Below are 22,643 nucleotides of genomic sequence, written 5' to 3' on the forward strand. Positions count from 1 at the left end.
GTTTACAGCAACAGGCAGGATTTGCAGCAGGATCTGATTTAATAGAATCCAGAAGGGGGAAATGATGCCTTTTGAGCTTTTGTATTGGTGTGATTTTCATGTTTTGGCTTTCTGATAAAAGGATCTATGTTATGGAAGTCAGATAGTCAACCAGACAAGACTTATTTCCTTTTTACTGCTGTTCTTGTTATGTTAAAGATGCACAACTAAAATAATTACTTTACATGGAAAACTTAACTTTATGAAAGAAGCACTAAACAACCAGATGTGAAACCTATGAATTTTCAGCCAGAAAGTTTGCTTTTTTATTTAAGAAACTTACAAAGGCCAGAACATATACAGTGTAAGTATCAGAGCCCAGGGCTGGGAAAACTACTGAAAACTACTTGAGTGTACTAGTAGGTGACTGTGGGCCAAGCCATGGGCTTAAGTTGTTAAAAACAGCCTTAAGAGCCAAGTCCCTGAACAGGATTACCTTTCTGGCCTAATCACATGGCAAGGAGTTAGGATACGTCTTGTTTATCTCTCTTCACCAGTCATCTATCCCCTGTCATGCATGGTATACCTAGTTTTTGTCACCAAAAATTGTGACAAGATTTCAGAGAAAAGGCAGTGTTGGTTAGTAAGGAGGGCTTACTTAAGGACCCCTGTGTCAGTCCAATCTAAGGATGAATATTGTGTTGTCAATGGCTTCTTTCCTGGACACATAGTCTCAACACATAAAGCAACCCCCAGTGACATTTTGATTTATTTCCACCCTGTCATGTGTTCATCATATATATTTTTTAAGTTGAGCTATAGTCACATATGTATACATTTACAAAATTTTATATTTATGCTCACTGGTTCCATGTTACAATAAGGTCAAATATACTAACTGTTAACACTGTGCTTCTCATATAGATTTGCAACTATGTGGGACCTGCAAAGGTTATTGTTCAGTTGGTCACAAATGGAAAAAATATCCACCTGCACGCCCACAGCCTGGTGGGCAAACACTGTGAGGACGGGATCTGCACTGTAACAGCAGGACCCAAGGACATGGTGGTTGGGTAAGTGGGGCACATGGTGCTGAGGGAGCTGGGAAGAGCAGAGCATGACACACATGGATGTGAGAGCAATAAGGCCTTTTCACTGTGGACCTGTGCAAGGCCCAAGAGGGTCTCTACACACACACACACACACACACACACACACACACCCCACACACAAAGCCAGGAGAAAGTGTGTGCTCTCATTTGATCTCCCAAGGAAAAAGAGGCGACCAGATATCTTCACTGCCTGAGATAATCCTTGCATCTGTAGTTTTAACTCCTCAAGGATGGGTGGCTCAGTTTGGATAATGTTACAATTATAAGCACTTGAACTAAGAGGCATTTGTGTTGCTTTCAGTAATATTTTTCTTCTCGTAGAAATATAAAGAAAACTACCACTGTAGCCATACAGAAAAGATTACCTTATAGATGCTTCTTTGAAATAGGGTCTTTACTATAGTCTAAGCTTACCTTGAACTCAGGAATATCCTGCCTTCTCTATCTCCCAAGTGTTCAAGTACTGGGATTAGAGACAAGTGCCTCCACACCCAGCTCTGATTTTTACCTATTTGTGATTCTTCCCTTAATGTTCCTAGTGGGAACATTTGAAACATGAAGCAGATAAATATTGTTTCAACTCTGTGCTAATTAAAAAATGTGGGCAGATTAAGTAACCAAGAAATGAGTATTAGTTTGAGCTTTCATTAGATCTGGAAGGTAAATAGAAATTAGTGTATTCATTCAAGGTTAGTCAAATAAAGCAATTTTTAATGAACGAAATTTTATAGAAATAATTTTATTTCAAAAGAATCAAGAAATGTTTATAAGACATAATTATAGGCTGAGGGTAGAAAAGTTTGTTGTGCAAGTATGATGGCCCAAGTTCAAATAACCTGATCTCACATAAAAGCCCTTTACAAAGCATGAGCATTTATACTCCCAGCTCTTGTAGGATAGTGGGAGGCAAAGACAAGAGACTCTGAAATCCCAGGTGCCAGCCTACCTGATACAGTGGACCAACACCACACAGACAACCTGAAGATGTCCTCTGATCCCTCCATGCACACCACAGCAATACACACTCACACACACACACGTATGTACACATAAAATAATGGCATTTTATTGTGCTGAGGTTTTATATTTCATTATCTTGAAGCACTAAAATAGCAGGGCATGTAGTAACTTAACCCACAGTAAAGTTTAATGTAAACATTCAGTTGTCTCAAAAACAGATAACTCCTATTTTGGGGCTTCTTAAAAAGCAAAGATGAGGGCCAGTCCAGTAGCTCACTGGGTAAGTACACTTTCCACCAAGTCTGATGACCTGAATCTAATTCCTATAACATATGTGGTGGGAAAGAAACAACTTTCACAAATTATCCCGATTTCCACATTGCAGCGAAGGTATATGCATACAACACACACACATACACAAATAACTAAAATGTAATAAATTTTCTAAATAAAAATATTAGTTAATTAAAATAATTTTAAAAAAAAATGAAAGCTGGGGAAATAGGTCTGTGGATAAAGTATTTGTATTTCAAATTTTAGGACCTGAGTTCACATCTCTAGCACCCACATAAAAATTCAGATATAAAAATAAATAAATAAAATTAAAATAGGAAAAGGCCAGACATGGTGGTACACACCTTTAGTGCCAGCACTCAGGAGGCAGGTAAGTAGATCTCTGAGTCTGAGGCCAGCCTGGTCTACAGAGTGAGTTCCAGAACAGCCAGGCTACACAGAGAGATTCGGTCTCACTGCCCCCCACCTCACGCACCTGAAACACCAATGCTGGAAGGGTGGAGCCGACAGACAGGCAGATCCTCAGGGCTCACAGTCCAGCTCGTCCAGTCAGTCAGTAAACACCATTTCCAGTGACTGACCCTGCCTCAAAAAATGAGGGAAAGAAGCATTTGGGGAAATTTTCCTGCTATCACCCTGTGGCCTCTGTGCTTGCATGCAGATGCATTTTGTTGTTGTTGTTAATGTTGTTTAATTACGTACACCATTCAGAGTCCTCTAATCTTAGCACAAGTAGTGTCTGCTAAGATCCCAGCTAATGTGTGCTTTTTACAAAAAGACAGGGGTTGCTTAACCACCTGTGATGAAGCATGAATGCTGTTCTGGAGTCACGTGTTCTTGGGGGTGCAGCTTTCACATTCCTGGGCATTTCTTTGTCTGACTATGAAAATGTTCAAGTGTGAAAAACCTAGAGAGATGGAGCTATCCTCTAAGTCTCTAAAATCTGGTGCTTTTTAAAATTATTTTTATTTTTATTGATTACAGTTTATTCACTTCGTATCCCCTCTGTACCTTCCTTCCTCCTCCCCTTCCAATCCTACCCTCCCTCTTCCCCACCCGTGTCCCTCTCCCAGTCCACGGATAAGGGAGGTCCTTCTCCCCTTCCTTCTGATCCTAGTCTATGAGATCTCATCAGGGGTGGCTGCATTGTCTTCCTCTGTGGCCTGGTAAGGCTGCTCCCCCCTCAGGGGGAGGTGATCAAAGAGCAGGCCAATCAGTTCATGTCAGAGACAGTCCCTGTCCCCATTACTATGGAGGCCACTTGGATACTGAACTGCCATAGGCTACCTCTGTGCAGGGGTTCCAGACTATCTTTATGAGTGGTCCTTGGCTGGAGTATCAGTTTCAGAAAAGATTCCTGTGCCCAGACTTTTTGGATCTGTTGCTGTCCTTGTGGAGTTCCTGTCCTCTCCAGGTCTTACTAGCTCCCACTTCTTTCATAAGATTCCCTGAACTCTGCCCAAAGTATCCCATCCAAAAAAGCCCAGGGCCAGATGGTTTCAGCAGAATTCTACCAGACCTTCAAAGAAGAGCTAACTCCAGGTTTCTTCAAACTATTCCACAAAATAGAAACAGAAGGAACACTACCAAACTCATTCTATGAAGCCACAGTCACCTTGGTACCTAAACCTCACAAAGACCCAACAAAGAAAGAGAATTTCAGGTGAATCTCCCTTACGAACATTGATGCAAAATACTCAACAAAATACTTGCAAACTGAATACAAGAACACATCAAAGATATCATCCACTATGACCAAGTAGGCTTCATCCCAGGTATGCAGGGGTGGTTCAATATATGGAAATCCATCAATGTAATCCATCACATAAACAAACTGAAAGAAAAAAAACCACATGATAATCTCCTTAGATGCTGAAAAAGCATTTGACAAAATCCAACATCCATTCATGTTTAAAGTATTGGAGAGATCAGGGATACAAGGCACATATCTAAACATAGTAAAGGCGATAAACAGCAAACCTATAGCCAACATCAAACTGAACGGAGAGAAACTTAAAGCAATCCCACTGAAATCAGGGAATCTGGTGCTTTTTCATTGGTAGGGAGGAAGTATCTAAATTGAAGGATGCTTAAGCTGATTCTTGTGCACCTTTACTTGTCCCAGCATCTCCTGGGAGGGCTGTCCTGCTTCTTGGCCACTTGGTTCTTTCCCAGCTCCCACCTGGCTTGGGAGAGTCAAAAGGCAGGGTAATTGTCAGTTTCAGACAACGAATCAGTTAGTGTTTCTGCTGATTGTAGCACAGCATTGCCTGTCCCCTTGAAGCGCTCATGCTCTTTTGGTCTTGTTTAACCCATCTTATTATTGTCTGGTTTTGAGGAAATTATACATGAAATTTCTCCATTAGTAACATCTATCATTGTAAAACCTTCACTATGTAGTCTGTTTGCTGCTGCTTCTCTATTTGTTTTAATAGTCTTTATGGTTTTAGAGGAGGCTAATGATGGTATTCCTGCAGCTGAGTGGCAGAGGCCTCCAGGCATGCACAAGGAAATAACTCTGCATCTGTAAGCAGGGTGGGGAGGTCTTTCAGTGTCCTGTAGAGTGGGGTATGCAGCTCTGCAGTTGAGAGTGCTCATTATCTGTTCCTTTAGCAAACATCTGCAACCTCTAATTCCTACAGTTTAATTCAGCTGTACCCAGGTGGGATAGTCTAAGGTCAGAAAACTTTTTGGAGAGATGTCATCGAGGAGATGCCACCTGAGTGATAGTAGATAGCATTTCACAGTAGCTTTTCTCATTGAAGGTCCTGTAGAGGTCTCTGTACTGACTTTCCAATTTGGTATTTAGCTGAGAGAATTCTGCTCACGGTACTTCCCAAAAGACACTGTTTCCTTACATGATTCATCTGTGTCTCTGAGTTTCTATGTCTTTTACTTTCTTTCATCTATTTTTTGTGGGTGTAAAAGCAGCATGCTAGCGAGCAGCCTGGAAGTCAGAGCTCTTCCTCCACTTCTGTCACTATGCACAGCAGAAGTAGGGAGCAAGTTGCACAGCTTTTTGAAGACTTGAATTCCTTTTCCTACTGAATCAGAAAGACAGACTTTGTCTCCAGGCACATCGTGTCTTTAACTCTCTGGACCACGCCAGAATTAGCTAATATTATAAAACAGCATGTGTAAACTTGTCACTGTCTCTCTATGGAATGACATAGGCTATTTTATTTAGTTCTGACTTGTAGGCAAGAAGTTTAGGAAGGCAGCCAAAGTTATTTCTTAGGCTTGTCAATACTAGAAATAGAACCAAGATAATCTGCTTCCAATAATACAGATTAGACTGTCTATAGATTCACAAACAAGGCACCAATCTAAACATCAAGATATGTAAAAACAACACCAAGAAGACACATAGGTCTGAGCACATCAACACCGAAAGAACCCCTTTATTTACAGCGGGTTGCGTACCTTCTTCTCAGTTTGAATTCTCAATAAGTTTACTTTCATTTTTAAAATTTATTTTATCAATATTAGAACTCGCATCTCAAGTTTTGACTATGGATTTGATCTTTTTAATATAGGGTTATTCTTTTAAAATTTCAGTTAGCTTTCATTGGTCCTCTTGTTTCTTATTCACTTAATTAGACCACTGTCTTGGTTAAAAAAAAAAAAAAGGAAAAACCCTGTTTGGTATTTTATTTTGACCTAGGATGTTAATATTGTTTTAGCAGTATTCTAGTTCTTTGAAATTATTCATACAGTGGAAAATGTCTGTGCTTTTCTACTTTGCCGCAGGCCATGTCCACCAACAGTCCCCACGCCCTGCTTGTTTCCTAGCAGCCTAGGCTGAAAGAGATGTACAGTTCTGTTTTCCCTCTCTCAGCTAATTTATACAGCATATAGCAGTTGGTAAACAGTGAAGCAGTGGTTCTCTTCCTGTGGGTTGTGAACCCTGTGGGTTGAATGGCCTTTTCACAGGGGTCGCCTAAGACCATAAAAAAACAAGTAAATTACATTATGATTCATAAAAGTGGCAAAATTACAGTTATGAAATAGCTATGAAAGTAATTTTATGGTTGGGAACACTACAACATGAGGAGCTGTATTAAAGGGTCACAGCATTAGGAAAGTTGAGAACCAGTGCGTTAAAGGATATATAGATATAAAAACCCAAAGGTGAATCTTTGGACTCCTCAGTAGAACTGCTAAATTAAATGACTGTTTTACAGACCCAAACTAATTGAGATTGGTCATATTGTGTGGCTAAAATTAGCCCACAGAAGAGGCACTGACTGGAAAAGTTTGGCCAAATATGGACTTCAGTAGGGGTATATTGTTCCAAGTTGGGGTATGCAGTGTAAGTCAGGGGCTGCTTTTGACTCCTGTGAAATCAAGGCCTAAGTCTTGATTTCTTGAAGACCAGAAGGGGCCACTTGTGAGCCCAAAGCCAGTGTCAGGGACTCAGACACATTAAAACTTCAGCAGAAGCTTCCAGATGCTGGTGATGAAAACAGCTGGCCTGCCACAGCATGTTTGTTGATGGCTACAAGTTCAAATCAGTGCCTGATTTGAATCAAATAAGACTGATGCCAGCCTTCATCCCAGAGAGTTTGAGTTTGCAGAACAGTGGAGAGCCAGGTTCTCCCACCCTCCCTTCATTCCTCAGAACTAACAGAAGGGTTGGCCAAAACTAGAGTTCTGATTCCATAGATTTGGATCAAGCCCCCCAAATTTTAGTAAGTTCTAAAATAATGATGATGTTGCTGATCGAAAGACTCCCGTGTTGTGAATATGAGAGTAAGAAGCAGGGTTGTGGTTCCAGCCCTTTTCTTAGTGGGTGTGGCCTTTCTGTTTTTAAAATGTCGTTGCTATAGTATTCATCCTCTCCAATTTTCATCTCTGTGAATTTTGACAATCATAGGGCTACTATCATTAAGTATGCAATGGTCCCTAACCCCAGAATTTCTCTATGCCTCTTTGTAGTCAACTCTTGCCCTCCACTTCACTAAAAGTCCTAGCAAATACTGATGAGTTTTCTTTAAATACATTTGGTCTTTTCAGAACTGCATACCGTAGAGGCACACAACACACGGCCTTTTAAAGCCTGCCTCCTTCCACTCATCCGCATACGCTTGAGCCCTCCCGTTGCTGCTGCTCGTATCTGCTCTTGCTCCCATCAGTTGCTCTGTGGTGTTGCGCTGTACTCGTGTCTACAGCTTGTTCTCCATTCACCTACTCAAGAGCATTTGGTTTTTTTCCAGGTATTAAGGATAATAAGGTGCTTTGTATGTGAGCTTATGTTTTCATCTCTCTTGGGCAAATATTGAGGAACAGAATGACAAGGACACAAGCTACTAAAATGATATTTACAAGAAAGTGCCAAGTCATTTTCTAAAGCAGCTAAAGCATTGAATATTCCCTGTGTACTCATATCTGTAATACCAATAATAATCTACCCTCATTTTCTTTGATATATTATTGTAAATTTTCAAACATTTTTGAAGTATAAGAATATCATAATTAGCTACTGTTTTGCCCATAACCCAGCATCAACAACTAAGTGTTACATTTTCAAACTAAATACATTCTTACTTGAATATTTTTCAACTATTGATATCTAATTCTTTGTGGTAGGAAGATATTTTATATAAATTTTTACCATTGTAAATTTATTGATGCCTATCTTATGATGAAGAAAACAACCACTATCACTTTAAAAGCTTATTTACTTCTGTCTGGTAAAGTAGATGGTCTGTAAATGTCAGAGGACCTTGCATGGAGAGGACTTAGACCCTTGCTCAGACATGGCTGATTGGCAGCTCAGTCTCCGTGTGGATCTCTGAGTGAGGGGGTAAGGGACTGCCTCTATCATGAACTCAGTTGACTGTTCTTTGATCATTCGATCCTGATGATACAGCCTTGCCAGACCATGGAGGAAGAGGATCCAAGCAGTCCTGATGAGACTTAACAAGCTATGGGTAGATGGCAATAGTGGAGAACTCCCCCTTTCAGTGGACTAGGGAAAGGGAATGAGAGGAAGGGGGAGGGAGAGTGGGACTGGGGGAGTTGAGGGAGGAGCTTCAATTGGGATATATAATGAATAAATTGTGAAGAAAAAAAATGTCATTTGGGTCCAGGAGTTAGGGGATTATCCTAGTCTTCTGTCCTTACAGCTTTTTGTTCTATCAGTTACCAGGAGAGGAATGTTGAAATCATTAATACATTTATAGATGTGTCTTTTTTCCTTTCATTGTTGTAAGATTTCTTTTTTTTTTCACTTTCTATAATATGGAGTTTTCTTGTGCCGTGTGCATAAATATTTAGGGTTCTTAAGCTCTCCTGCTGAGTTGATATTTTTGTCACTACAAAATAGTCCTCTTTCATCCTTGGTAAGGTCATTTTTCTCTAAAAATCCACCTTGGCTGATAACAATACAGTTAGCATGGTGTCACTGTAAGATCTTATGTGTTTGTATGTATGTGAACCCAAGGGTGGCACACTTTCTCTTCTGTGTTCCAGGCCTGTGCTGTCATGCTATAGATCTTACATCTACATACATTATAAATTATACAATATGTTTGTTTTATGGGGCTTCTATTTCCCTAGACATAGTAACTTTTAAGTAAATTATATAAATTAGGAGACATGAATCTTACATTTACACATACTAGAAATTGTGTTGCTCTTTGTCCTGTTTTATAGGTCAAGATTTCTATCTGGTATCGTCATCATCAGCCTGCATCACTTCCTTTAACTTTCCTTGTATTGCTGATCTGATGCTGATGAGTTCTCGTTTTTATGTCTGAAAAGCCTTCCCTTCATCTTTTCTGTTCAAAGGTATTTTTAGAAGAGCAGAGGATTCTAAGCTGACAGTGAGTTTTTTCATGGCCTGGTTTTATGTTGATTCACTGTCTTAGGACTTCACTTGTTTCCAGCAAGAACTCTGTACGTCTTGCCTCAGTTCTGCTGTACACAATTTGTGATTTGTTTCTCTAGCAGTGTTTCCGACTTCTCTTCATCATTAGTTATGAGCAGTGATGATGGGATTGAATATAGTTATCTTCTTAAGCTTAAGCTTCTTAGTAGTCTTAGATCTTAGTAGTCTTACATTTTTATTAAACCTTAAAACTTTCAACTATTAAATTTTCTGTCTACTATTTTTCTGTCTGTCACGCCTCCCTCTTTCTCTCCCCATCCTGTTCTCCCTTTCTCAGACTTGGGTTGAGTTGTCACCGTTACTAAGGAAATACCCTGTGAATATTCAAAATGATGCTTCATGTATTTTGAGGCTTCTTAGGTCCATCCCTGTATGTCTGTGAGAACAGTAGCTTTTTCATCAACCTTAATGGGTTTCTCACAAACATCAGTGACCAGCTAGAGGGTCCTGTGGCCTTTTGAGAATCCCTGGTGCTCTGGCTATAAATCCTAGTTTCCTTAACCTCAAGCCTTTACCTGTCTCTGCAACTGCAGGACACTGGCTCTCTGTTTGGGTTCCCCTTCCCATCCTGCAACCTGGACATTATGCCAGGCAATTATAAGAGTATGTTTATTTCTCTTTTCTTAAGGATCACTGTTCTGTGTCACCTGTTCCCTAGAGCCTGACAGCCATTTTCTCGTGTGTTTTGTTTTATTTAATTCTGGAGGGTCAGTCTAGGTCTATATAACTTCACTCTGGCCTATGGCAGAACACTGACGTGTATTGTGTACTCGGGCAAACCCTTCAAAGCTTCGTGATTCACACAACAAATAAGTATGAGTCCTTTCTCCAGATGTGAACTTAGGTTACCTGTAAGAATGCACTGTGGTGCGAATGTGACATGCAGCTGAGGTGTTGGTCACTGATGTTCCCAGGAGATGACCCTGTTCTCCCAGTGGAGGCTGATCTGCACAGGAGTGAGCAGAAAAGGGCAGACACTAGCTCCTGAAGGCCTGCCTGGGCCTCTGCGCACTTTAGTAGGTTGGATACACTCCTGTCTGTGCTGCTCCCGGCAAGCTTTCCTGTACCCAGCAGGCGTTCACTGAGAACCACGTCAGCCTGTGTTTTAGAGCTGGAGACCTCTGTCCTGGAGGAGCTGTGGAAATATGGCATACTTATTTCTTTGTATAAGTATGTAACCCGTGTAACTCACACCACATCTGGCCTTTGTTATGTGTTTGTTTCCTTCTGCCTTCACCTCTTCTCTTTTCTTTCTCTAGCTTAAATGACCTTTGCAGAGTAGCTTGTTCTTGTCTATTCAGGCAAGTTGTCATATTATTTTTATTGTAATTTTGTATTACATTTAGTGTGAATGTGTGTGTGTGTGTGTGTGTGTGTGTTTCTGTCTGTCTGTCTCTATCTTTCTGTCTGTTGTTGAGGGGTGCTATCTGTCTGTCTGTGTGTCTGTGTGTCAGTGTCAGAGGTCAGAGAACAACCTGTAGGAGCTGCTTCCTTCTAGTCACCAAGTTTGGCAGCAAGTGTTCTTACTAAATTAGCCATATCACTGGCCCATATCTTTTTCTTCCATGTACTAATACTTACTTTCATTTCAGCGTAAAAGTCCTTATAAACACATATGGCTTTGAGATACCTGGACCTGCACTCTTCCCTTTAAACCCATCTGTCACCTCTGACTCCACTCCTTTCCCTCAGCCCTCATGCTGCCTCTCTGCCACACCAGAGAGGTCCTGTGTTGGGGTCTTCACACTCATCCTTTCTGCAGCTGTGATAGCATCCAAAATCCACTTCCTCCTCTTGCCTCCCACAGGATTGGCTCAGCTGTGATCTTTCCAGAGCCCTGTCTGTGTTCTTCCTGTTCAGCCTCTCCTCCCGTCTCACCTATCCCATTCCTATCTTCTTCTCCTTAGTTACATGCAGTTCAAAGATACACTGGGAAATGTTCTTGCATGTCCCCACGGTAGCAAGCACATTCTGTGAGACCAGAATGAGGCCACATGCCCCTTCCTTAGTAAGGCATATGCAGTGGACCCCATACACTGGGACTTGTGCTCTGAGAGCGAAGGGGCTTCGAGTTTACCACCAACTGCTTTAGTAAGCCGGGTTAAGCTGGTGTGACTCACACGTGGTGAGTCTGGCTCTAAGGCCTCTCTGCAGCGGAGTACGCTGTGTACCCACCCTGCCAGCAGGGCTGTGAGGTATGCAGCGTATGCCCTTTATTACCCTCATAACCCCAAATCCCGAATTCTGGCATTCCTCTCACTGAGGTTTGTGTAAAATGCTGAGTGCTTGTGTATTTTCTCAAAGTGCTGTTTACTGTGCTGAAGCCCATTCTCTGGTCATGGCCACCTAACTTTTGATTCTTTTTGCTGCTCCTCTTACTGCTTTTCTCCAGCTTTGCAAACCTGGGAATACTTCATGTGACTAAGAAAAAGGTATTCGAAACACTGGAAGCACGGATGACAGAGGCGTGTATACGGGGCTATAACCCTGGACTTCTGGTGCATTCCGACCTTGCCTATCTGCAAGCAGAAGGTGGAGGAGACCGTCAACTCACAGGTGAGCAGCCTTCCCCAGCCTTGCCTATGGCCAGCTCTGCTACAGAATGTCTGTTTTCAGACAATACCGTTCTATACACAAGACCCCCAAAACTCTACTGGAAAGGCTTAGGTCTGACAAAATATCAGGGTACAGAACACCCGAAATCAACATCCAAAACCCCTTAGTTTGCTTGTATCAGCAGTGAACATGCTGAGAAAGAAATTAGCAAAGGTAACAACCAAGAAGAGTCACATCCATCCTTAATAGCTTCAAAATAAGTAAACAAAATTTTTGGTAATAAGCTAACCAGGTGAAAAGACCTTTGCAATGAAAATTTTAAGACACTGAAGAAAGAGGTGAGAATAGATGGTGGAATTATCTCCCGTGCTCCCGAGTCAACAGAGTTAGTATCACAAAAATATTATTAAGTGTGGTCTACAGACTGAATGAAAGCCACATCAAACCCCAGTGGCCTTCTTCATGGAAACAGAGAACAACTATCCTAAAGTTTTATGTAAGTGCAAAAGGCCTCAGATAGCTAAAGCTATAGGAAAATAAAAAGAATATCATAAGTGGTATCACAATGGCGGATTTCAGGTTACACTCCAGAGCCATGGTAACAAAAACAGCATGGAACTGGCATCAAAACAGGCGTATAAATCAGTGGACTGGAAGGTTTAGAAATAAACACAGCTATAGCCACCTGATACTTGAGAAAGATGCCAAAATATGCATTAGGGAGAAGACAGGCTGTTCAACAAGTGGTGCCAGGGAAACTGGATAGCCACATATAAAGAAGGAAACCAGATCCCCCTCTCATCCTGTACAAAATCAATTCAGCATGCATCAGAGATCTTAATGTAAGAGGTAATGGTCTGCAACTGTTAACGGAACACATACAGAAAAAACTTCACGATGTGGGCAAGGACTTTCTGAAAAGGGCTGCAGCAACTCAGGAAACAAAATCAAGAACTAGGAAATGAAAAGGCTTCTGTGCAGCAAAGGGAACAACTGAGTGAAGAGACAGCCTTTGCTAGCTATGTAGATGACAGATTACTATCTAGGTTATAGTAAAAAAAAAAAACCCTCAAAGAATTAAATTCCAGGAAACCAAACAAGCCAGCCAATGGGCCAAGGAACAAGGGAGGGTTCTCAAATGATGAAGTACAAACAGCCAATAAATGTGAAAAAGTATCTTACATCCTTACTCATCAAAATTGCTTTGAGATTCCATCCCACCCCAGTCAGAATGGCAGTCATTAAGCAAACAAGTAGCAGGAACTTGGCATAGAGTTCTGGGTATACTGCTCAGCTACTGTGTGGGAAGGCCTGGGCTTGATTGCCTGCACTACCTGAAAACACAGGGTAGCACACCCCTGTACTCCCAGCGCTTGGAGTTCAAGGCCATCCTCAGCTGTGTATAGCAGACGTTTCAGCAAGTAATTCACACAGTGCCTGCTGACCTAAATTCAGTCCTCAGGACCCACATGGTGGAAGGAGAGAGCCATCTCCCTCTGTTGCCCTCTAGCCTACAGACGTGTGTTGTGGCAAACAAATTCAAATAAATAAATAAGAAAGTCAAAGTGGGGATTCCACAAAAAGTAAAGTGAAAGTTAAAATAAAGTAAAAGAACTACGATAAGGCACAGCTATACACTCCTGCATAGATGTGCAAAACTCTAAGTTGGCATACTGCAGGTACATGTTTGCCTGCGCATATATGTTTACTGCAGCCATATCCAGGAGCCACCGTAGCTCTCCATCAGACGAAGGGTAAAGAAAATATCATATACGTGCATAATGGAGTTTTATTTCACCATAAAAAATGAAAGTAAGAGGAAGGTATCCTATTGGTAGAGAGGGGACTAGTGGGCGTGGGGAGGGGAGAAAGGAGGCCTTGGGACTGAGCACATTCTTGTCCTGCACACTCATATGCAAATACTCTTACATATCTATCTAAGTCTAGGATCTAGAAATGAGACAGCATGTGTTGTCTGTCCTTTTTAGTCTGGCAGAGTTCACTCGACACAATCCTCCCCAGTTGCATACGCTGCCCTCGAAGTGATGCTTCAGTTTTCTGCCTTTAGAAATACTTGCTTAAAGCTTTTTATTGGCATATATTCAGTGTACAGAGCGACAGGCTTCCACTAGGATGAAAATGGTCTTTGAGGCCACATTCTTTGCTCAGGCTTCCTGAAACTATGCTGTGTTAAATGTTCACACTCTCACCTGCCCGGGCATGACTGAACTGTTCTGTGTGATCCTAGACAGAGAGAAGGAGATCATCCGCCAGGCGGCTCTGCAGCAGACAAAGGAGATGGACCTGAGCGTGGTGCGCCTCATGTTCACAGCCTTTCTGCCCGACAGCACTGGCAGCTTCACTCGGAGACTGGAGCCTGTGGTATCAGATGCCATCTATGACAGCAGTGAGTACTCAGTCCTGAGGCGGGCAGCTTCGTCCAGCATCAAGAACAGACACTAGCCCTGCCTGGCCACTTGCTACCCAGTGCCAAGGCCTGCACACAGTGACTTAATCACCGTTCGTTTCTGGTTTATTGTCTACGAAGTGGGAAAACTGCAGCCTAGGGTAAAGGGTTGATGTCCAGTTTAGCATCGTAAGACATAACAGCCAAGGTAACACTTCTTTCCTCAGAAAGTGCATTTCTTCTTTACATGTAACACCAATTTCTTACTTATGAACATATGACTGTAAGGATAGATTGCTGGTGCTCTTTTAAATGACATTAATTTTTGCCCTTGGCAGCACTAAAGAGAAAGTAATAAGAGACAAGTATTATTCTTATCTGTCTTTAGCCCTACTTAGTATATAATGTATATTCGTTAAGACAGAAACTTCAAGGTAACTAAATGGATAAATGCTATGACAGAATTCTCTTTCAGTCTGTAGATACTTGAATGCGGAGGATTTTCAGCAGCCTGTAGCATTTATTGTGTAAAGCTATTGTTTGGTGTGTTATGGGCTTAACGAATGGTTGATTCAGACACTCTGCAAGTGCAATAGTCTCGTTGCTTGCTTATAGAATATGATGTACCGGGAAACTCCATGTTCCACATCTATCTGCTAGTTGATTTGATTTCAGCAAGTGGGAAGGGAAGTGAGACATTTACTGAATGAGAAAGGTTCTTGCTCCACAGACAACCTTGAGCTGCAGCTGTTGGAGTTTTTAAAGGGGAAGCTTTGTCCACCCCACCAGTACAGGCAGCTCTCCCCCAACCACACAGAATGCTAATTTAGTCTGGGGAGAGGAAATAGGACATCTTCATTTTTCTTTGTAGAATTAAAAAAAAAAAGTAGCTTAAAAAAACGTAGTTCTCAAATTTTCTGGTTCTGTTGCTCTCCTTGTGGAGACCCTGTCCTCTCCAGCTCTTACTATTTCCCACTTCTTACATAAAATTCCCTTCACTCTGCCCAACAGTTGCCCATCAGGCTCAGCATCTGCATTGATAGTCTGTAGGGCAGGGGCTTTCAGAGGCCCTCTGTGGTAGGTTCCTAGGTTGTTTCCTGTTTTCTTCTTCTTCTGATGTCCCTCCTCTTTGCCTTTCCGGATGGGGATTGGACATTTTAGTTAGGGTCCTCTCTCTTGCTTAGTTTCTTTAGATGCACAGGTTTTAGTGGGTTTGTCCTATGTTGTATGTCTATATGAGTGAGTATATACCATGTGTGTCTTTTTGCTTCTGGGACAACTCAGGATGATCCTTTCCAGATCCCACCATTTACCTGCAAATTTCATGATTTCCTTATTTTTCATTGCTGAATAATATTCCATTGTGTAGATGTACCACAATTTCTGCATCCATTCTTCAGTTGAGGGGCATCTGGGTTGTTTCCAGCTTCTGGCTATTACAAATAAAGCTGCTACAAACATGGTTGAGCGGAACTTCCCAGAGACTCATACTCCAACCAAGGACTATTCATAGAGATAACCCAGAACCCCTGCACAGATGTAGCCCAGGGCAGTTCAGAGTCCAACTGGGTTACATAGTAATGTGAAGAGGGACTGCCTCTGACATAATCTGATTGGCCTGCTCTTTGATCACCTCCCCCTGTGGGGGGAGCAGCCTTACCAGGCCATAGTAGAGGACAATGCAGCCACTTTTGATGTGAACTGATAGACTAAGATCAGAAAGGAGAGGAGAACCTCCCCTATCAGTGGACTTGGGGAGTGGCATGCATGCAGAGGGAGGAGGGAGGGTGGGATTGGGAGGGGAGGAGGGAGGGGCTTATGGGGGGATGCAGAATGAATAAAGTGTAATTGATGAAAAATTAAAAAGAGCAAAACGTAGTTCTCTTAAATTTTTTAAGAATTTTGTAAATGGCATAAAGTTGGCATGAAACGAGCCACTGATCTGGCAATTCTGGAAACATCAGAAAGCGTTCTCCTTCCATGTCAACCTGTGTGTTAGAGGGGAAGCCAAAGGCCATCTTCCAGAGAAGCAAGGGCTGCCACCCCCTCCTCACCTGCTACTCTCTGCCTCGCCTGTTTGGGGGATAATGAGTGGCTCCAAGGACCTTGGAAGCCTTTCTTTCGTCTTTAGTGAAAACAGACGTGAGCTCATCCGTCGACACTGTGTGAAGCTGACCCTAAACTAGGATGTGCATTGCTTTCTCCTTTTGAACAGAAGCGCCCAATGCATCGAACCTGAAAATTGTGAGAATGGACAGAACAGCAGGATGTGTGACTGGAGGGGAGGAAATTTATCTTCTCTGTGACAAGGTTCAGAAAGGTACGTGTGCACCCCATCTCTAGATGTGGGGTGTAGCAGTCAGGGTCATCTGTGAGTCACTCAAAGTGTACAAGGAGTGTTCTTGTTTGGCTGTGGGACCTCTCAAAAACATTCCCTAGTGCAAAATGCGTTATTTCTTAAAGCCTGAGTATATGGTACAATTTTCCACAGAAGTAAAGGGATAGTGATGATACACAGCACCATTCAGCATGCTGATACTTAACACATTTGTTCCCTATGCTCAGTTAAAGTAGCTGCTCTGATCTGAGTTTTCTATAACATAAAATTATATAAAGATTCTCCTTAGATCTTTGTGCTGTGCTGTAATGTCCCTATGACACCCAGTAGGAAAGAAGAAGGATGGCAAAAACAGGGTCCTCGGCACGTTTCCCACACTTTGAGAAGCTCCTAACTTTATTGTCACTACATACTGCATGATTGGGAAATTAGTAAAAGCTGAAGGAGTAGCTACTTTCCCAGTTTATTTCAAATGAAGCTTCGTAAGTTACCCTCTGAACACTGTACACGCACTTAGCATACGTGTTTCCTCCCATGCATGTGCACACACCGGCAGACCCCAGATTCTCTGCTGCAAAGTGAGGATGGCATCGGTACACCTGCATCGCCGGCCTGGTCTGAGGACTAGACAGGCTAACGTTTATTCATAAAGCACTTAGGAGAGCAAGTGCCCTGTGGGAAGTACCGTTTGTGCGAGGGTTATGGTGCCTGTCCATATTGAGCTGTGCCACACCTATGGGTTCGGATCTTCTCTCATCCTTCCCATTTCCCAGAAGTGAATGGTTGAAGGGTGGAGAAGCAGGTAGTTCGTATGTTGACTAAGACAGAGCTGAACTGATTGGGTAAATCTAATACCTCGCCACTATGAATGAATAGTAGATCTCATTCCTAGTGTAAATAACGTGTAAGGAGTCAGTGATCTGTGAAAACTTTAAATGGTGCAAATCTCCTGCTATTAACACATTTTAACACATTTACATTCCTGTGAGGTAGAGTTATGCACTAGCCGCATTTGCTGGCATGCTCATCAGCATCATTACACTCACTGCAATCACGTGCCTGACTGTGACTGTTTGCAGATGACATCCAGATCCGGTTTTATGAAGAGGAAGAAAATGGTGGAGTTTGGGAAGGATTTGGGGACTTTTCCCCCACAGATGTTCACAGACAGGTATGTGGGTTATTATTGCCCATTTTATTTTAGTAGTGTCTGGCTCGGTGAAAATGAGTGCACAGTTTCCACACATTATAAGAGAAAGCATCATGAGTCCCTTTAACACCCATACAGCAGTGCTGTTTTCATGGCTGTACCAGAGACGTACTCTAACATGAAGCCGTGTGCAAGGTGCCCCTAACTAGAGCCCTGGCTCTGAGAGCGTGGCATGGTGCCTCGTTTGGTGTCTGTCATTAGGTCCTGGAGGTAGTGTCCTCAGGTCCTCCCATGAAAATGTGTAAGTATTGAACGCATGGCAAAGCCTGTTAAAAGGGACCTGCGCTGGGAAGTGTGAAGGCTGAGGCCCATGCCGTCCTGATGAGCCAGTCTCCCGGCTGCTTGTATGACAAGGGGATTGTATGATTATAGGAAGATGCGGAGCCACCACAGTAACAGTCACTCTTTGACGGTGACTGAAAAATAGTGCTTCCAAAAACTTTCCAACAAGCCAGATGTCAACCAGTAATATGCCTAATTAATAATGGCTGTATCTATATAATGGAATATCATACAGTCACTAGAAAAGGGGGCTCTGTGGATGAACAGACTCAAGATAGATTGCCAAGGCTTGTAAAGATCAATACAGAATATAGTGTGTGCAGAAACAATTCTCTGTTCACATGCATTGGAAAAATAATATACCTGAAAAATAATAGCAGATCCTTCTCGGAATCCACACTGAAGAAGAACATGAGTGGAAGATCAGAGGCAAAGAACAGTTATCAGGGTATGCTGTTGCAGGATATTTGATCACACTGTGAACCCCGAGATTATGTACTGGAAAAACCTGTTTCTAGTTGTGCTGTGGCTCAGCCCTAGCACACAACTTTAATCCAAGTGTTCAAAGATTAAATAATATTAACCCTAGGTCAAGAGGCTGAGCAAACAACCAGCTGACAGGACATGGACATGGGGAAAACCATAGAGAGTGAGAGGAAGTCTGAAGGACAGATAGAGAGGATGCATAGGAAGTAGTAAGGAGGGACATTGAGTAGAAGATACTTAAGACATCATAGAGAAGGGGAAAGGGCATTTTCCTTCTGGGACATCAGCTGAGTAGAAAGGTCAGGTACTTTCTCTGCCTCTCTGAGCTAGCAGGCCTTCATTTACCCCAGCGTCTGACTCTTGAGTCTTTATTGGTAAAATCAAACATTGGGATTTTCCTTAAAAAACAACAGTATGCCACTGTGTGTTCCTCCTGTGTTTTATGAAATCTTGATCCTTATGAATGTAAACATAGAAAAATGAATCTAACTATCCCTGCACCACCCAAAATTAGCATAAGATGCCTCCCTCCTGCACAGCGTTACTTTCCTGTTGGCATCGCTGGCTGCAGGCTGACAGTGGGACCCCTGGTTCCACCCGCTTTCATACCTAGTCCTTCTTGTGCTGCTATGAATGATCCTGGAGGCTTTCAAGGCAAATTTGAAAGAGAAATAGGCAGTAAAGTAAGTATGGTATAACATACTGACCAGAACTTCTCCAGGTGCTGGGTTTAGCTCACTTTATTTAAGCTTAGAGTATGAATATCTGCATTTAGAATGTGCCTGATGCTCACCACCACTAGAAAACAAACACCCCACACTCATGCTTGGGTCCTTTGTACTCTGCAGTTTGCCATTGTCTTCAAAACTCCAAAGTATAAGGATGTCAACATTACAAAACCAGCTTCCGTATTTGTGCAGCTTCGGAGGAAATCGGACTTGGAAACTAGTGAACCAAAACCCTTCCTCTATTACCCTGAAATCAAAGGTAAGTGGGCTGTTTAGACTCTTGAGCTTGCTCTGAAAGATCAGCGGGTCACCTCCTTTACATGGCCTCACAGAAACTGCTACCTGGGTGTGCGGGGCTTACTTTTAGAGGAGTCGAGGAAGATAATATATTGAGGTCATGGAATTAGCCATAGTCATTTGTGATACTGTTATTGCTGCCAAACTTGTGTGAGAGTTAGACATTTGACAGCTTATCTTTGGATATTAAAATCTAGTATTGAGCCAGCAAGATGGCTCAAGCACTTGCTGCCATGCCTGTTGGCCTGAGTATGATAAAAGGAGAGGCCTAGCCGCCACAAGATGCCCTTAGACTTCCACAGGCTGTAGGATGTACAGATAGTGAGAGAGATGGAAAGAGAGAGGAAGAAGGAAAAGAAAAAGACAAAACCGATGTGTTTTTTTAGATACTCAGCGGCCCTCAAATATTAAAAATTCAGCTACCATATAGCACAGAACTATAAAATGAGATAGTCGCTATACTTTTCCTCACAAAGGATACATCAGGAAGGGTAGACTGCAGTTAAAATGCAAATTAAGATTTTCTTTTTGACATGCTAGACAACATATATTCTCTGGGCCTTGAAGATGCTGGGCATATGTCCTACCACTGAGCAGTAACCCCAGCACCCAAATTGTAATAAATACCCAAGGTGAAGCATCCACAGACTGTATGAAACTCTTGAGGAGACAGCCCTGGATCCTTTGGACTAAAAAGGCCACTGAAAAAGTCCTCCTCGATGAGAAGCCATTTGGGATGTTATTGGAGATGAGTAGAATTAAGGCTCTCTCTGTTTATAAAATAGAGAGATGCTTGAGGCAGAGGTGTGACAGCTGCCATTTGACCTGGGTGAAATAATCACTGTGAGTGCTGTGTGGACGGAGGACAGCTGAGGCAGGTGAGGGAGACCAGGCCCACGCAGCAGAGTGTTTGTGTGGTAGCTGAAGGATTTTTGAATTGACTAGAGTGACGCACCTGGAGTGATGTCCAGGCCTGCCTGCATACTGTCTGGGTTGACACAGTCAAAATGATGCAAGACTCCAGGGCAGCTTCAGTGGCGTTAGAACAAGCTCCAGTGCCCGAGAGTGAGCATCCAGCAGACACTGCCGTGATGGAGCTGTGGGGAGACCTGGGCCTTGGGTGAAGGGAAAGGAGAGGCTCAGATTGTTCTAGGGTTCCCAGACTGGAAATTTATGGCATGACTAAGTGGATAAGAGGATCAAGGGGGAAAGGTCTGAGGGTGAAAGAGAAGCTCTGTGTAAACATGTTTCAGTTGGGGTCAAGTGCAGGGAGGAGGCCAATCAAATGTATGACTCAAGTGGGTGGAAAGTCAGCCCTGAAAAGAGTCAGTGTCTGGATGCACAGTGCTCCAGTCAGCCTCTCTGTTCTCTGAGTTTCATCTTGAAGGCCATGGTGCCGAGAAGAGATCCATTAACTTGGAGGCTACACAAAGCACTAGTCTCCGATAAAATCAGAAATGTCTGCGTCAGAGGGAGAGGCTGGAGAGCAGGTCCTCAGCATGACTGCCACCAGCCTCAGGGTCCTAGCTAAGGTCGGGAACCACAAAGTACAGTCACACCGAGGCCCCAAAGTGTTGGTCTCTTACGGGCAGACTACAATGATGACCATGGACCTGTTGTGGCAGGACCATTTAGAAAGCAGTTTTGAGAGTCCACGTTTCTCTCCGAGGTCTGACCTCCCTGCTGCTGGTAAGCTGAGTTCTGTGGCTGGCCTGCTTCCTTCCTCACCAGCCTGAGGTCTTCTAGATCCTCCTGTCCACACAAGGCACTGTGAAGCCACTGCCTTACCTGGAGCCCCTGCCCTCTGAAAATAGGAGGAAAAATTAAATTTTTTCTGAGAAAAAAAAATAGAGTTCATCTCCTGAAATATGCCTTCAAAATAGTTTTATCTTTGCTGATGAAGAATCATGAGAAAGAGAAAAGAAAATGCAGGTTGTCTATTGTAGAATCTGAGCCTAGACACACTTAGAGTTTGGTTCCCGGGCGGCCTCTCCTCCAATAGCAAAGTACAACAGAAAAGGCCCAGCTTCCTCAACACTCCACCCTAGCAGAGTAGCAGCTTTCTAATACCTGGATTAGAGGATGGCTCCACTGAAGTTTTCATTTCATCATAGACAAACCTCAAACACACACTTTCTAGGTCACCATGAATATAAATGCAAATAAATCTCCATAGAATAAAAACAATATAAGAATTATCTAGAGAAGTGGAAGTGGCCAAGGAAAGAGTGGCTGTCATGTCTATACTGCAATCAAGTCATATTAGATCTCTTAATTATGAATAATAAATCTTGTTTTATTTTTAAACTTTCTGGATTTTAAAAAAAAAATCTTTTTTTTTTTTTTTTCTAATTTGTTGGTGCTAGTGTTTTACCTGTGTATGTGTCTGTGTACCACGTGTGTGCCTGGGGCCTGAGGAGGCTAGAAGGGGTGTCAAATCCCTGGAACTAGGGTTTCAGAGTTCTCCGTTACCGTGTGGATGCCATCATAAACAAAAAGGCTGAAGATGCATTAGGTCCCATCAAGTAAGGGTTAGACATATACAGAGTGTTCCCCTCTCATTACCAGAATTCCCCTGCCCTGAACTCCACACCCTCTGGAGTTCCTTGACCATATCTTACAAACACTTCTTGGAGACAGGGAGGTGAGGAGCGACAGTTAAAATAATCAAGTGAGGGATGGTTATGCACTAACACAAAGAAAGACCATGGTAAGTCATCAGACAGAAAAGCTGGAGCTCAGGATGGAGAAGAACAGTTGTGTTTGAAGTTATAAAAGACATGACCAAGCTAAGTGTGGGCATTTTCCACAGAACCAAGACGTTAAGAATGAGGTGCTTTCAAGGCACACTCACAGGGAAGGTTGGCAGAGGCTGAACTTTTCTGTATGCTACAAAGTTCCTATTTTAATAACCATTATCTGTGGTCAGTATTAACGCAGTGTTAATATGTAACACTATTTTTGAAGTATTTCCCGAAAAGTAATAGTTGCTGTCACTAGACTCTGGCTCTGACCTTTACTCCTCCCTGAGATGAGAAGGTCACTTAACCATCCCAGCTTCAGCTTCCTCTTCTATGAATGGAGATTCTGTAGAAGTGACCA

The 22,643-nt window shown here is 42.6% G+C and overlaps 1 protein-coding gene across 3 annotated transcripts in view; it reads left to right on the plus strand.

The window, feature by feature from the left end:
- Nfkb1 (nuclear factor kappa B subunit 1) overlaps positions 1 to 22,643 on the plus strand; it is a 112,037-nt gene that overhangs the window by 67,322 nt on the left and 22,072 nt on the right. For all 3 annotated transcript variants that reach the window (XM_060392662.1, XM_021653615.2, XM_021653614.2), the window contains exons 7-12: positions 904 to 1,052; positions 11,630 to 11,793; positions 14,042 to 14,200; positions 16,416 to 16,520; positions 17,618 to 17,709; positions 19,365 to 19,503. In XM_060392662.1, coding sequence (XP_060248645.1) covers positions 904 to 1,052; positions 11,630 to 11,793; positions 14,042 to 14,200; positions 16,416 to 16,520; positions 17,618 to 17,709; positions 19,365 to 19,503 — 808 coding nt within the window. The remainder of the gene's footprint in view (positions 1 to 903; positions 1,053 to 11,629; positions 11,794 to 14,041; positions 14,201 to 16,415; positions 16,521 to 17,617; positions 17,710 to 19,364; positions 19,504 to 22,643) is intronic.

Source organism: Meriones unguiculatus, chromosome 10 (genome assembly GCF_030254825.1).
Source record: "Meriones unguiculatus strain TT.TT164.6M chromosome 10, Bangor_MerUng_6.1, whole genome shotgun sequence".
NCBI classification, from domain to species: domain Eukaryota; kingdom Metazoa; phylum Chordata; class Mammalia; order Rodentia; family Muridae; genus Meriones; species Meriones unguiculatus.